Source organism: Elephas maximus, chromosome X (assembly GCF_024166365.1).
Source record: "Elephas maximus indicus isolate mEleMax1 chromosome X, mEleMax1 primary haplotype, whole genome shotgun sequence".
NCBI classification, from domain to species: domain Eukaryota; kingdom Metazoa; phylum Chordata; class Mammalia; order Proboscidea; family Elephantidae; genus Elephas; species Elephas maximus.
Genome location: NC_064846.1, coordinates 127819817 through 127835513, shown reverse-complemented (window position 1 = coordinate 127835513; position 15697 = coordinate 127819817). Strand labels below are relative to the sequence as shown.

At 37.6% G+C, this 15697-nt stretch overlaps 1 protein-coding gene across 12 annotated transcripts in view; it reads left to right on the top strand.

Annotated features, from left to right (window-relative positions):
- Positions 1–15158, top strand: part of KDM6A (lysine demethylase 6A) — a 280479-nt gene extending 265321 nt beyond the window's left edge. For 7 of the 12 annotated variants that reach the window (XM_049871259.1, XM_049871258.1, XM_049871254.1 and 4 more), the window contains 3 exons: positions 8535–8661; positions 12624–12794; positions 14364–15157. In XM_049871259.1, the coding sequence (XP_049727216.1) occupies positions 8535–8661; positions 12624–12794; positions 14364–14393 (328 nt within the window). In that variant the 3' untranslated portion in view covers positions 14394–15157. Of the gene's footprint in view, positions 1–7464; positions 7573–8534; positions 8662–12623; positions 12795–14363 lie in introns of all 12 variants that reach the window. The other 5 variants (XM_049871256.1, XM_049871250.1, XM_049871251.1 and 2 more) reach the window with 2 other exon arrangements.
- The last annotated feature ends 539 nt before the right edge of the window (positions 15159–15697 follow it).

Genomic DNA, 15697 nt, shown 5'->3' with positions numbered 1-15697 from the left:
TGTCAGGTTCAAGCAGCATAGGTTATTAGTTAATATTTATTGAGCACTAACTGCCAGGCACTAATCTAAGTACTTTATATAAGATCTGTAATTTAGGTATCCCCTATAAGTTAGGCATCCCCTTTTTACAGTTGAAGAAACTGAGATACAGAAAATAAGTATATATGGAACTGAGATTTGAACTCAGGCCTTCCATGTGAGAGACCTGGGTTCAGTTCAGTTCCCAGCCAGTGCACCTCATGCAGCCACCACCATGGCAATGATGATGAACAGGCTTCAGTGGAGCTTCCAGACTAAAACGGACTAGAAGAAAGGCCTGACAATCTACTTCTGAAAATCAGCCAGTGAAAACCCTGTGGGTCACAATGATTTTATCTGTAAGCAAGCATGTGGGTGCGCAGGACTGGGCAGGATTTCATTCTGTTATGCATAGAATTACCATGAGTCAGGGACTGACTTGACGGCAGCTAACAACCAATCTAGCTCTACAGCTAGCTGTGTCACTCTAGTCTCTTAAGGCTCTAATCATAAAAACATGGTGATTTGTGAAAGTTGGTATTGTACTACTATCTATTGTAAAATATTGCCATAAATTTTAGACATTGTTTTCAGTTTCCTCATTTATGAAGTAAGAGGTTTTCACTGCTTACTTACCTGATCATAAGAATCACTTGGGACTCTTATTAAAATAGGTTCCCAGGCTCTATTCCTACCAAGTAAATTCAGTGGGAAGAGCCCTAAGAAATGCAGTAGCCTAGGTGACATGTTCAGACAAGTTAGGGAAACCCTGGACTAGATTATACCTCTTTTAGAACTAAGAATTCTTTCAGTTATTCCTTTATTTTCACATTTATTGTAGATATTAGCTTATTAACATAATATACACTTTATCACATACACAGACTTTTATAATGTAAAATAAAGCAAATTGTTAAGTACTGACTCCGTTTTCACTTTTGGTTCCCATTTTAAAATGGATAAATGAGGTATTCTGCAACTCTGGTCATGGCCAGTTGGCCTAATAATTGAACAAAATCTCTTTCACAGCTATCAGTAGATAATGGCATAGTCTTGACGACCAGTCCATAGTTAGCATAGATCCCAGTACTGTTCTGGTGGTCTTCTAATACAGCATTGGGCCTAATATATAATGCTATATGATAACATTAACCAAACAAAATCTAAAAAATTACAAAACTTTAGTCTTAACGGTTGACATGTTTACTTTCATGCTTTTTTAAAAAAAAAATTTTTTTTTTTAATCCAGGAGTTTAAAATTCTTAAGTTACTCATTTTTACCATTGACTAAGACCTTGATTTTCAGCCATGTGGTTGGTTTAAATGAAACTAGTAGATGTCTTACTGATATTCAGAGATCCGCTGTTATCCTTGGAGAACACAACCCTGGAGTAACCAGTGATGAGATATTACAGAGTCGCATGTCAGGCTCATTTTTCCTTCATGATTCTTTCAGTAAGATAGACTGGGCAAAGCAGGGCACCTCTTGGTATTCTTTAATTTGTACACCATCTACTTTTTAGTGGCTAGAATATTTGTTACCATGAAGGCTTTAAAAGTGCCATATTGCGTTAACCCATGTTTCGTCTGTCTCTGCACTATTTGGGAACTCACTATGGAACTTAGTCAAGTTGCCCCGATGTTGTCTTAACTTCATCGTATTATCTGTGTCATTATGGCTTCATTCCTCTTATTATCCTGCCTCAGGAACCTCATCCCAAGATTAAAATCTTCTAAGAACAGTTGTTTGTTCCCTACATAATCTCCACTTCCTGCCTTCATACCTTTGCTCGTAGCATTCCTTCTGCCTAGAAGTGCCTTCCCCACACCTCTCCTTCCTGCCCACATCTAAACTGACAACAAATTCTTTATGAAAATTGATTTTCCATGTTTTCCACCTCCCCTTACCTGAAGATGACCTCTCCCTATTTTTAGCATCCATAGCATACTATGTCTGATTATCTTTTGTGGATTAATTGCTATGTAAATAAGGCTGATGAAGATCAAAGACTCTAGCCTTCAGTATGGATTACACCTCAACATAAACAAAAATACTCAACTCCACCAATAAACAACATCATGGTATGATAAACGGAGAAAAGATGGAAGTTGTCAAGGATTTCATTATACTTGGATCCACGGTCAACACCCATGGAAGCAGCAGTCAAGAAATCAGATAAAGACCAGACTTAACTGGTCTAACAGAGACTAGAGAAACCCCGAGAGCATGGCCCCTGGACACCCTTTTGACTGAGTATCAAAGTCACTCCTGAGGTTCGCCCTTCAACCAAAGATTAGACAGGCCCATAAAACAAGACTAAATGGGCACACCAGCTCAGGGGCAAGGATGAGAAGGCAGGAGAGGATAGGAATGCTGGTAATAGGGAAGCCAGGGTCGAGAAGGGGGAGAGTGTTGGCACATCGTGGGGTTGGCAACCAATGTCATAAAACAATATGTGTATTAATTGTTTAATGAGAAACTAATTTGCTCTGTAAACCTTCATCTACAGTACAATAAAAAAAAAGTGGGATAAAAAAATCAAATGACATTGCATCGAGCAAATCTGCTGCAAAAGACTTCTTTAAAAGTGTTAAAAAGCAAAGATGTCACTTTGAGGACTAAGGTGTGCCTGACCCAAGTCATGATATTTTCAATGCGAGGAGCCCTGGTGGTGTAGTGGTAAAGAGCTACGGCTGGTAACCAAAAGGTGGGCAGTTTGCATCCACCAGCCACTCCTTGAAAACCCTATAGGGCAGTTCTGCTCTGCCCTTTAGGGTTGCTATGAGTCATAATCACCTCACAACAATGGGTTTAATGGATTTTCATATGCATGCAAAAGCTGAACAATGAATAAGGAAGGCCAAAGAAAAATTGATGCCTTTGAATTATGGTGTTGACAAAGAATATTGAATATACCATGAACTACTAGAAGAATGAACAAATCTCTCTTGGAAGGAGTACAGCCAAAATGCTCCTTAGAAGTGAGGATGGCAAGACTTCATCTCACATACTTTGGACATGTTATCAGGAGGGACCAGGCCCCGGAGAAGGACATCATGCTTGGTAAAATAGAGGGTCAGCAAAAGACCCTCAGCAAGATGGATTGACATAGCTTGCACAGTGGGCTCAAGCTAGCAATGATTGTGAGGATGGAGCAGGACTGGGCAGTGTTTCATTCAGTTGTACATAGGGTGGCTGTGAGTTGGAACCAACTTGATGGCATCTAACAAGTAAGGCTCACAATTATTTGTACTATTATTATCTTCAGTTTTCTTTTTCTAATATTCCACATGTATTTTTATTCTATCCTTTGTATGAAGTCATTTTCTACAATCCCATCCCTCATTAGGCTTCATCTTTGCCAGTGGGTTTTTGGTTGGATTAGATTTTACTGTGCAACCTCAAAATATACCAAGCCTTCAATCGGCTTCTCCCTTGTAGTTTTCTTCCAGGCTGAGAGCTGTCTTTATGACCTGCTTTTTTCATGTATTTTATGTCCAAACAACTAAAAACAAGTACTGAAACCAAAACTGACCCTTAAAAGTCAAAGAATTCCTTCCTTCTCTAGTTCCTGAAATCATTTCTGACTCTGTTCCTAAAATGCAACTGTGAAAAACAGCATTTTCCACCTTCTGTGTTTTTACTTCTTTTATGTTTTTAACAAATTGAATTCTTAATTGCTGTAAACTTAAACAAAAATTCAACAAAACTAAAATTGTAAAGAAATGACAACCCCGGGTTTGTTTGACTTCTATTTTTTACTTCTCCAATACACTCAAAAGTTGTCTTCATGTAAAATAAAAGTCTGGGGTTCATCAAAGCAAAACAAAATCTTTACTTTTTATGTATTTTTCCCTGCCCTTTGATTGAATCAGATCCTTAAAAGCCTTTGTCTTTCTAAATTCTCTTTCTACTCCAACTTCTACCTTTTGAAAATGGGAAGGAACAGAAATTTTCAAAATTAAGGAAAGAAAAAGTACAAAGGCAAGGAAGAAACCATGATTTTGTTATTCATTGTCAGACATTAATAAAGCTGTCAATTTTTTAAGATTCGAGCACCTCAAAAAATAAAAATTCTGGAACCCCGATTCATGGCTTAGCAACCTTAGCTCCAGCCCATTATTTGCAGAAAATATATTGCCTTTTTCTAGATGAAAGAATGAAACTAAACATAAATTATAAACTATAATCTAGCTACCAAAGTAGTCTGTAGCACTGAAGATAAAAGTTCATTTGCTGAGTAAAGCGTAAAATAATCCACAGAAGCAGCGCTCAGTGTTTGAAAAAAAAAGGTATTGACTGAGCTCCAAGAATCTCATCTTTAAAAGAGAAGGGGGACGGGGGAGTGAGTAAGAATAAGATGTGGAAAGAGACCAGAAAGAAGAGAGTACAGTGTAAGATAGTGAGGGGAAGTTTGAGATTTTCTGCTTCCAACAGCCCCTAGTTTAACCACTTAAATAGCTTTATGATATGAGGCAAATTCAGCTTCTCTGAGCTCCAGTTATCTCGTTTGTAAAACAGACATAATAGTGCCTCCTGCACAGGATTGTTGGAAGCCTAATGACGTAATGTATGTGAACTACCTGATGATACCATGCCTTCTGCTTGGTACTATGCCCTCATGAATGTAAGCTCTTGTTACTCTTTTATGTTTTACTATTTTTGTTGTTTGTTTGTTTTCCCACATAAGAATATAGTTGAGTTTGTAAATATTCCAAAGGTATCTGCAGAGTTTTAGGCATTATTTTCCTGTGAAAGAAACATTATTTTATATATATATATATATATAATTTATTTTATTTTTGTTGAGAATATACACAACAGAACATATACCAATTCAACAATTTATGTATGTACGGTGACATTAATTACATTCTTCCAGTTGTGCAACCATTCTCAACCTCCTTTTTCCAAGTTGTTCCTTTTCCATTAACATAAACTCATTGCCCCCTAAGTTCCCCGTCTAATCTTTCGAGTTGCTGTTGCCAATTTGATCCCACATAGATAGATCTTAAAAGAGCACAAAAAAACCAGTAGAGCACAGTACTCAAGAAAGACATTCTTTACTTGTTAAGCTAAAGTATTGTTTGGTTTTGAGCCCTGCTGGTGCAGTGGTTAAAGTGCTTGGCTGCTAACTGAATGGTCAGTGGTTCAAACCCACCAGCCTCTCTGCAGGAGAAAGATGTGGCAGTCTGCTTCTGTAAAGATTACAGCCTTGGAAACCCTATGGGACAGTTCTGCTCAATCCTATAGGGTCACTATGAGCTGGAATTGACTTGATGGCAATGGGTTTGGGGTTTTTTTTTTGTTTGTTTGTTTGGTTTTAAGAAGACTTAAGGGGATATTTTTGGTTTAAAGATTATCTCAGGACAAATAGTTTCAGGGGTTCAACCAGCCTCCATGGCTCTAGGAAATGCAGATTCTGTGAGAATTTGAAATTCTGTTCTGCATTTTCTCCCTTTTGATCAGGATTCTTCTATAGAATCTTTGATCAAAGTGCTTGATAATGGTAGCCAGACACCATCCAGTTCTTCTGGTTCCATGGCAAAGGAGGCAGTTGTTCATGGAGGCAATTAGTCACACAGTCCATATCCTCCTCCTGTTCCTGACTCTCCTTCCTCTGTTGCTCCAGTCAAATAGAAACCAATAGTTTTACCTTGGATGGCCACTTGTAAACTTTTAAGACCCCAGGCACTAGCTAACTAGGAGGTAGAACAGAAGCACCAAACATGTTAATTAGGCCAGTTAACTGGGATGTCCCATGAAACCATGACCTTAAATGTCTGAACTAAGGAACAAAATCCCATGAAGTGTTTGGCTGTACATACATAAGCAGCCTGAGCGGCTACTCTTTTTTTTTTTTTTTTTTGGTTGTTGTAGTAAATATATGTATCACACAACTTGCAAGTTCAACTCTTTATGGGTATACGACTTAGTGACAGTAATTACATTAGCTGGCTGTCTAACTCTACCCTTAATCAATGTGATTTTTCCATCACCATAAACCAAAACTCAGTACTCCATAATCTTCCCTTCCTTCCTCTGTCTCACCCCTGGTAACCATTAATAAACATTGATCTCTATACGTTTGCCTGTTCTATTTTTATACAAGTGAGGTCATACAATATTTGACTTATTTCACTCATCATAATGTCTTCAAGCTCCATCCATATTTCATTTCTCATGCTGGCTGAGTAGTAGTCCACTGTATGTATGTACCACATTTTGTTTACCTGTTCATCTGTTGATGGTTATTTAGGTTGTCTCCACCTTTTGGCTGTTGTGAATAATGCTACAGTGAACATTGGTATACAAGTATCTGTTTGAGTCTCTGTTTTCAAGTTTTTTGGGTATATACCAAAGAGTGAAATTGCTGGGTCATGTAGTAGTTCTATTTTTAGTTTTTTTGAGGAACTTCCACATTGTTTTCCACAACAGCTGTACCATTTTGCATTCCAATTGCAATGGATAGGGGTTCCAATTTCCCCACATCCTCGCCAACATTTGTTATTTTCTGGGTTTTTTTCCCCCCTTTTCTTTTTATATCTTATCCATCCTAGTGGGAGTGAAATGGTTTCTCATTATTTTTGCTTTGCATCTAGCTGGTGGCTAATAACGTTAAGCATCTTTTCATGTGTTCAGTGGCCATTCGAATGTCCTCTTTCGTGAAATGCCTCTTCAAGTCCTTTGCCCATTTTATAATTGAGGTTTTTGGGGGAGGGGGGAGTCATTGTCGACGTTTTTGTTACTAGATTCTTATCAGATATGTGGTTTCCAAGGTATTTTCCCAGTCAGTAGCTTGTCCTTTCACTTTTTTTAAAGAATTGTTTTTTTCTTTTGAAGTCCTACTTGGAACACTTGTTCAGTAAAATATGTCCCCCCAGAGGTGAATTGTATGGGACATGGGGAGGGAGAAAGGAGCGGGTGCTGCTCAAAAGCTCTAGGCATAGTCTGCATTACGTTCTCCCTCTTTTTGCCACGAACTTAATTTTTACTTGCCACCTCCCCGTACCCTTCCCAAACACACACACACATATACAGAGATACAGCAGCTATCCTAGCTTTGACATCCAGCCACAGCCTAAAGCATTATGTTTTGTTTCTAAATAAGTTAAACATGCAAGAATTGCTGAAGCTAAATAGCGTGAAATCCTTTGAATATGATATTAAGAAATTTGCCTTAAAGTTAATACTGTTTTATCTTTACTTAACAGGTTTCGAGTATATTTTTAATTATTCCCTCTCCCCACCTGAACTTAATTTATATAGGTTCTGTAAATAACAATATTTTAACCTAGTAACTTAAACAAATAGCAAGAAAATATAAATTAAGAGAAAGTAAGTATGCTGTTATCATACCTTTAATTTTAGTTGTCCTAGGCAGTTTAAGTAGACAAGACAACATGAATAACACTCAGTTGCTAAACCCATTTCCTTTTCTTTAGGGTATTTTCATGGTCTCCGAATTTTAGAGCTGAAAAGTGCCTTAGAGATCATCTAGTTCAACCTCTTTGTTCAAATGGAGAACCTGAGCCACTAAGATTCACAGGAGAGTAAGAGAATTTAGCAGACAATTCTGAGTAATGACAGCAAACTGTAGGAAAACAAGCACAAATTTTGAAAATTCACTATGTTGTTAGCATAACTATGACTTTAGAAAAGGTATTAGCACAAGAAAAGTTCAGTTGTGTTAATATAAATGACAGATTCCACTATATTAAGTTAAAATTGAGGAAATAAATGTCTTTTTCTTCTTTAGCACTGTAATTAAACCAGTTTTGTATCCTGTGGTAGCAGTCCCTGGGTGGTACAAACAGTTAACATGCTCAGCCGCTAACCGAAAGGTTAGAGTTTCCATTCCACCCAGAGGTGCCTGGGAAGAAAGGCCTGGCAATCTACTTCCAAAAAATCAGCCACTGAAAACCCTATGGAGCATAGTTCTACTGTGACACACATGAGGTCACCATGAGTTGGAATCAACTCGGCAACAACTGTTCTTTTAGTAACAGACTAACTCCATGAATGGTTTTCTGCTTATGGACTCAAAGTTTCAAAAGCAACTATACAGATGATGCTGTTTGTGAGTGTCTAGGTAGTGTTGATACAAATAATATGTGCCTTGCTTCCTTGCTAGAATCAATAAGCGTTCAAAACTGTAATTCAGACCCCTTATTTCAGGGATGAGGAAATTGATTCTCAAAGAGGTTAATTGACTTGCCCAAATAAGAGCCAAAATTAGCAACTTACATTTAAACAAGGGGTCAGTTTTTTAATGTTAATATTATATTTTTATATTCAGATATCAACTATTCTCAACTTTAAATAATTTAATATTGTCATCATCAGACCTGCTGAGCATTACCTTATTTTTTTTAAATCTGAGAATATCTAAGAAAAATTAAGTGATAGACATTAGAACCGAGTCTCTTGGTATTATTTCTAATTGGTGTATCTCTTATGCTAAAAATACTCAATATTCAGTTGCTGGTCATAAACAATTTTTCCCCCACAATAGATATTGTCTTCTGAGAACTCTGAAGCAATGTCAGACATTGAGAGAAGCTCTCATTGCCGCAGGAAAAGAGATTATATGGCATGGGCGGGCAAAGGAAGAACCAGCTCATTATTGTAGCATTTGTGAGGTAAGTATCTGTTCTTCTTATCTACAGTTGTTTTATAAAACCTCTTACCCAGTTTTTATTTTTTTAATTTACCTATTTTTTAAGTAAATTTTTAAAATAACTAACGAGAAACCAAAGCACTTTACTGAAATTGACACTGTTTTCAATTTTGTTATTTTTTTGTTACTTAGCTATTAAAATTTAACCTGATGATACAGTATTTCACTAACTGTGAATTAACCTTAAAAATATCTACTACAGAGTCATTCATCTAGTAGATCTTTAACAGATGGTAATCATCAAGAAGTTCAGTCTGAGATTTTAAACTGGGGACAGCCCAGACATACACAGATTTCAGTAAACTAGATGTCCGGTATAGCTCCAAGGTAGATCAACATTAGGGCCTCTCTGGTTCAATTTACAATACGTTTTGTCAGTGTTCTCCTGTGGTCGGTCGAAGCTTTCAAGAGGTGCCAGGAACAAAGATGACGTGATGCCTGCTCTGAAAGAACTTAGATTCTTTTCAGAGAAAAGCTGTATAAACAAGTAATTGCAATGTATATGACCTAAATTTCTCTTCCAGTATTGGCTTAAGAGTTCACTAAAGTATTAACATTTGAGTCCATCCTTGAAGGATGAATTTGATTTGAACAAACCAAAAAATGGGAAGAAATGGAGATAAAATGTCACTGTGGGCCATAGGAACAGCATGAGGGTGGGGATAGGGAATGTTTTATTCAGAAAGGGGTCAGTAGTCCAATGTGGCTGGATCTCATAGTGACCCTATAGGACAGAGTAGAACTGCCGCATAGAGTTTCCAAGGAGCACCTGGTGGATTCAAACTGCTGACCCTTTGGTTAGCAGCTGTAGCACTTAACCACTACACCCAGGGTTTCTGGCTGGAACACAGACTATGTAAATTCTCTTTGTAAGTCTAGGTGGTAGGTAGTTTGTAAAGCATCTTGAATGGTTTTAAGGAATTTGATATTTATTTTGTGGTCTTTGAAGCCATCAAAAGTTTTTGAACAAGGGAATAAATTTAGATATGTGTTTCAGAGAGAAAGGTAGTTGGAGAGGATGGAGATAGATAGAAAGCTATTGCAGTGATCTAAGTGAGAGCTATTACCTTAAGGCCTGGACTAGAGCCTAGCAGTGGAAATATTAAAGGAGAGAATTGCTTAGAAGGTAAAAACCAATATGCTTAGAAGGTGAAACCAATAAAACAACTCATTAAATGGCAGAAGTGAGGGTCAAGCGGAAGAGTGCTCATGTGTTTTCCAGCTCAGATCAGCTCATGTTGCTGCCCATGGATAGTAATGGAAAACATGGTGAACTCTGGGATTTTAATTAACATAACTGTTCAAAGATGACATGAGGTCATGAGTTTTCTGTCATTGCAAAAATTATAAGCATAAGCCAAGGACAGGGATATTGATGATCTATTCCAAACCTAGAAGTTCTGTAATTCTGAGGTTAACTTTTATTTTAAATGATTGAATCCACTGGTTATTTTAATGTTTGGAAACCCTGGTGGCGTAGTGGTTAAGTGCTACGGCTGCTAACCAAAAAAGGTCGGCAGTTTGAATCTGCCAGGCGCTCCTTGGAAACTCTGGGGGGCAGTTCTACGCTGTCCTATAGGGTCGCTATGAGTCAGAATCGACTCAACGGCAGTGGGTTTGGTTTCGTTTGGGTTATAACCTGACCAAAGAAAGTCACCAGGAGATCAGATATATAAAGAAAGTAACTAGGAAAAAAAAAAAATCAGATATATTCCAGTAAGGTGCATCATACCTCAAAAAAATGAATGTATAAGCTTTTCCAGTATTTGAGAATGAACACCTATCCCACCATGTTATTCTTTATTCTGCCTGAACCATAGCAACTCATCAGTCCTTTTTTTTAATTGAGCTTTAAATGAAGATTTATGGAACAAACTAGTTTCTCATCAAACAGTTAGTACACACATTGATTGTTCTATGACATTGGTTAACAAGCCCACAACATGGTAACACTCCCTTTTCAACCCTGGGTTCCCTATTACCAGCCTTTCTGTTCCCTCCTACCTTCCAGTCCCTGCCCCAGGGCTGGTGTGCCCCTTTAGTCTTGTTTTGTTCCATGGGCCTGTTCAGTCTTTGGCTGAAGGGTGAACCTCAGGAGTGACCTCATCACTGAGCTGAAAGGGTGTCTGGGGGCCATATTCTCAGGGTTTCTACAGTCTCTGTCAGGCCAGCAAGTCTGGTCTTTCTTTCTGAGTTAGAAGTTTGTTCTACATTTTTCTCCAGCTCTGTCTGGGACCCTCTATTGTAATCCCGATCAGAACGGTCAGTGGTGCTAGCCGGGCACCATCTCGTTGTACTGGACTCAGTCTGGTGGAGGCCATGGTAGATATGGTCCATTAGTCCTTTGGACTAATCTTTCCCGTGCGTCTTTAGTTTTCTTCATTCTTCCTTTCTCCCGAAGGGTTGAGACCAGTGGAGTATCCTAGATGGCTGCTCATAGGATTTAAGACCCCAGACGCTATTCACCAAAGTAGAATGTAGAACATTTTCTTTATAAACTCTGTTATGCCAATTGAGCTAGATGTTCCCTGAGACCCGGTCCCCATAGCCCTCAGCCCAGCAGTCCAGTCCCTCAGGGAGTTTGGATGTGTCTATGGAGCTACCATGGCATTGCCTTGTACAGGTTGTGCTGGGTTCCCCAGTATTGTGAACTGTCTTACCCTTCACCAAAGTTACTGTTTATCTATTGTCTATTAAGTGTTGTTCCACTGCCACCCCTCCCCTCCATCTTAACCATCAAAGATTGTTTCTTTTTGTATGTAAACCTTTTCATGAGCAACTTATCAGTCTTCTGTATAAAATAGTTATAATTTCTAAAACCACACAGTGCTCATGAGTACACTTTTTTGTTTGTACTCGTAATCTTTAACACATGAGGCTTATAACTGAACACTTACTGTCACTTACCTGACAGTTTCCTGATCTGTAAATTAATCCGATTATATTCATTCAACAAGTGTGCTTGGAGGCTTGGCTAACCATTAAGCACTAAGAGTCTCCATCTCTGAGGATCCGTGAGGGGAGACAAACATCCATACAGAGTATGTCTTGGTTATGTAGTGCTGCTATAACAGAAATACCACAAGTGGATGGCTTTAACAAAGAGAAATTTATTGTCTCACAGTACAGTAGGCTAGAAGTCTGAATTCAGGGCACTGGCTCCAGGGGAAGGCTTTCTTTCTCTGTCAGCTCTGGAGGAAGGTCCTTGTCATCAGTGTTCCCTTGGTCTGGGAGCATCTCAGTGCAGGAAACTCAGGTCCAGAGGATGAGCTCTGCTCCTGGTGCTGCTTTCTTGGTGGTATGAGGTCCCCACCTCTCTTCTTGCTTCCCTTGCCTTTTATCTCTTGAGAGAGAAAAGGTGGTGGCAGGCCACACCCCAGGGAAAATCACTTTACATTAGATCAGGGATGTGACCTGGTAAGGGTATTAAAATCCCACCCTAATCTTCTTTAACGTAAAATTACAATCACAAAATGGAGAACAATCACAGAATACTGGGAATCGTGGCCTAACCAAGTCGATATACACATTTTTGGGGGGACATAATTCAATCCATGACACAGTACCTTTTGTTGACTGCTATCGTAGAGAAGTAAAAGGAAAATAAAATAACGAAAATTGGCTGAGCTTTATCGAGCTTTTAAATTAGACTTTCCCCAGTGCTTGGAATGAGTATGTCATTCCCTTAGGTCATTCCCCTAAATATACGTTATCACCCATACCCATGTCTTTGGGTATGTATGGTACAAGATAAGCTTGGTCTGTTAAAGACTGTCAAATACAACTGTGTGTTTTTGTTAGTACCTACTGTTAACCAGAGATCAATGTCCACAATTCCATGTAAAGTAGAATTCCATAATTGTATTAAAACAATACAATAAATACCACTGTCTCTACTGAATGTTTTTCTCTTGTATAAAATAGGTGGAGGTTTTTGATCTGCTTTTTGTCACTAATGAGAGCAATTCTCGAAAGACTTACATAGTGCATTGCCAAGATTGTGCACGAAAAACAAGTGGAAACCTGGAAAATTTTGTGGTGCTAGAACAGTACAAAATGGAGGACCTGATGCAAGTCTATGACCAATTTACATTAGTAAGTAAAATAAACATGTGAGTACATAGGTAGCTGGGTTGTAAAGCAGCCGTGTTTCCTCTGCCACCTGATAAGTAGGAGGTAATGAGATATTTAAATTTTCCTTTGGCTCATTAGATAGTACATTAGAAGATATTCATCTCATTCTCCTCCTTCCTCCCACCCCTACTTGCAAGGAGTTTATTCATATGCAGTTGGCATATATCATTTTCATTTTTCTTCCTTGGTGAGACCAGCCTAAATAATACCACAATAATCACATTCAAAAATCTTTGTATGCTTTTAGAACACCATCGTGTCCTTAATGTTATTTGATCCCAGTTGATAAAATGTTTGCACACATAGGTTATTAATGCCCACTATAGGGATGATTAAGGAGCCTTTGTGGTGCAGTGGTTAAAATGCTCGGCTCTTAACCAAAACGTCAGTGGTTCAAACCCACCAGCCACTCTGGGAGAAAGATGTGGCAGTCAGCTTCTGTAAATATTACAGCCTTGGAAACCCTTCGGGTCAGTTCTACTTTGTCCTTCTAGAGTCACTATGAGTCAGAATTGACTGGACAGCAATAGGTTTTGGTTTATGGGGACGATCAAAAAATAAATCAATATGTGTGCTTTTAAATATACTACTCCTTTTAGAGCTAATTGCATTTATTTAAAATTTTGTCCTTGCCAGAAGTATTAAACTCATGGGAATATTTGATGGAGCTTAACTTCCTAGTGTGTTATCTTATGAAGTTCAAGTATACTTATAAATTATGTGTAGCTTTCAATTTCAAACAACAGATGCTTAGTAACAAGCATTTTACTCTAGCAGATCAATTGCTTTAGGAAGAGAAACACACAAAATTTATGAATTGTTGATTTTCTCCAATACTTTTCTCTCTCACACATAGGTGATCGAAAACTGCATTTCTGAAATTTAGTTTGTTGTATTTTCACTTGGATGATCCTCAAGTTGCTCGAAGAAGAAAATTTTGTAGAGTATGTTAAACAAAACATACAATCTAGCTGAGATAGGTTCTGAAGCTAGTCACTAATGAAATTGTAATTTATTTGTTAATCTACTAGCCTTTTTCTTTAAGCAATCTAAAGAAATGGTCAAGCTAATAATGTTCCTAGAGTTTTTGACTAATCGGTGAAGAAGTATAGAAAAACGGGTATACTGAGTAGGGTAATGGTCCCAGACTCTTAGGAAAATTGACCAGGTGGGAGACCATAAGGTGGGTTGTACTTTTCATTGTGTAACAGGCCATTAAACTTTCTTGAGAGTGATTATTTCCCCTAACTTCATAAGCAGACTCTGTGTTGCTTTGTAGCCATGAGCTAAAAAAAAAAAAAAACCAAACCCGTTGCCATCAAGTTGATTCCAACTCATAGCGACCCTATAGGACAGAGTAGATCTGCCCCATAGGGTTTCCAAGGAACGCCTGGTGGATTTGAAATGCCAACCTTTTGGTTAGCAGCCAAATTCTTAACCACTGCACCACCAAGGTTTTCACCATGAGCTAGAAAACAGTATTAACAATTTGTGTACCAATATAATTAACATACCATACTTTATTTTCAGGCTCCTCCATTACCATCCTCCTCATCTTGATATTGTTCCATGGACATTAAATGAGACCTTTTCTGCTATTCAGGAAATAACCCAGTTCTGCACCACTGGTTTTTGTAGCTATCTCGTAAGGCTGCTGACTGAAAACTGCGTCTATGCAACCTTCCAAGTGCGGAGTGTCAACCAACTGGACAGGGGAGAGCACCACTCCTACTCCAGGACTCTCAGAAAGCTGATCCAGCTGTACTTCAGAAAAAAAATAATAATTTTCATGTTTTGTATATATCTGACAAAACTGGCAACATCATACAGACTACTGACTTGAAGACAACCTCTTTTATATTTCTCTATTTCTGGGCTGATGAATTGGTTTTCATCTATCTTTTCCTCCTTCAGAATTTTCCTTGGAAAAAAATACTAGCCTAGCTGGTCATTTCTTTGTAAGGTAGTTAGCAATTTTAAGTCTTTCTTTGTTCAGCTTTTTTTTAATGTGAAAAGATAGGTAAGAAACTTTTTTACTGCTTTTATGTTTTTCTGTCTTGTTTTGAAACCATGACGGTTACGCTTTGGTTCCTAAATAAAACATTAAAAAAAAAAAAAATTAACAGCCAAGTCACAGAGATAATGGATTGCACATAGACTAAGGAATAAACTTCAGATTTGTGATTTTTGTTTCTAATCTTGATGTAAATTTACACTATTTATAAATACATATTTATTGCTTGGAAATATTTGTGAATGGAATGCTGTTATTTTTTCCAGATTTACCTGCCATTGAAATTTTAAGGAGTTCTGTAATTTCAAACACTACTCCTCTTACATTTTCTATGTGTAAATAAAACTGCTTAGCATTGTACAGAAACTTTTATTAAAATTGTTTAATGTTTAAGAGTTTTCTATTGTTTGAGTTTTAAAAAGACTTTATGTACAGTGCCCAGTTTTTGTTCATTTTTCAAATCTGATTATATATATTTTATATATACTTGTGTATGTATATATAATATATATAGAAATCTGGATATATATGTATAAAGATTTAGAACTTAAATTTTTCTCGTTCTAAGTTTCACCTATGGTAGATATTTGAGGTGTCTACTGTAAAGTATTGCTTACAAAAAGTATGATTATTTTTAAAGAAATATATATGGTATGTATCTTCAAGACCTAAAATGTCAGACTGGTTTATTGTTAAGTTGCAATTACTGCAATGACAGACCAATAAACAATTGCTGCCAAAATGTAGTATATAGTAGAAAACAAATAGTGATTGAACTTAAGATCTTAAGGGGAATGTTCTATGGGCTGACAAATCTTGTACATCACTTAGTAGAGTTTTATATGGAAAA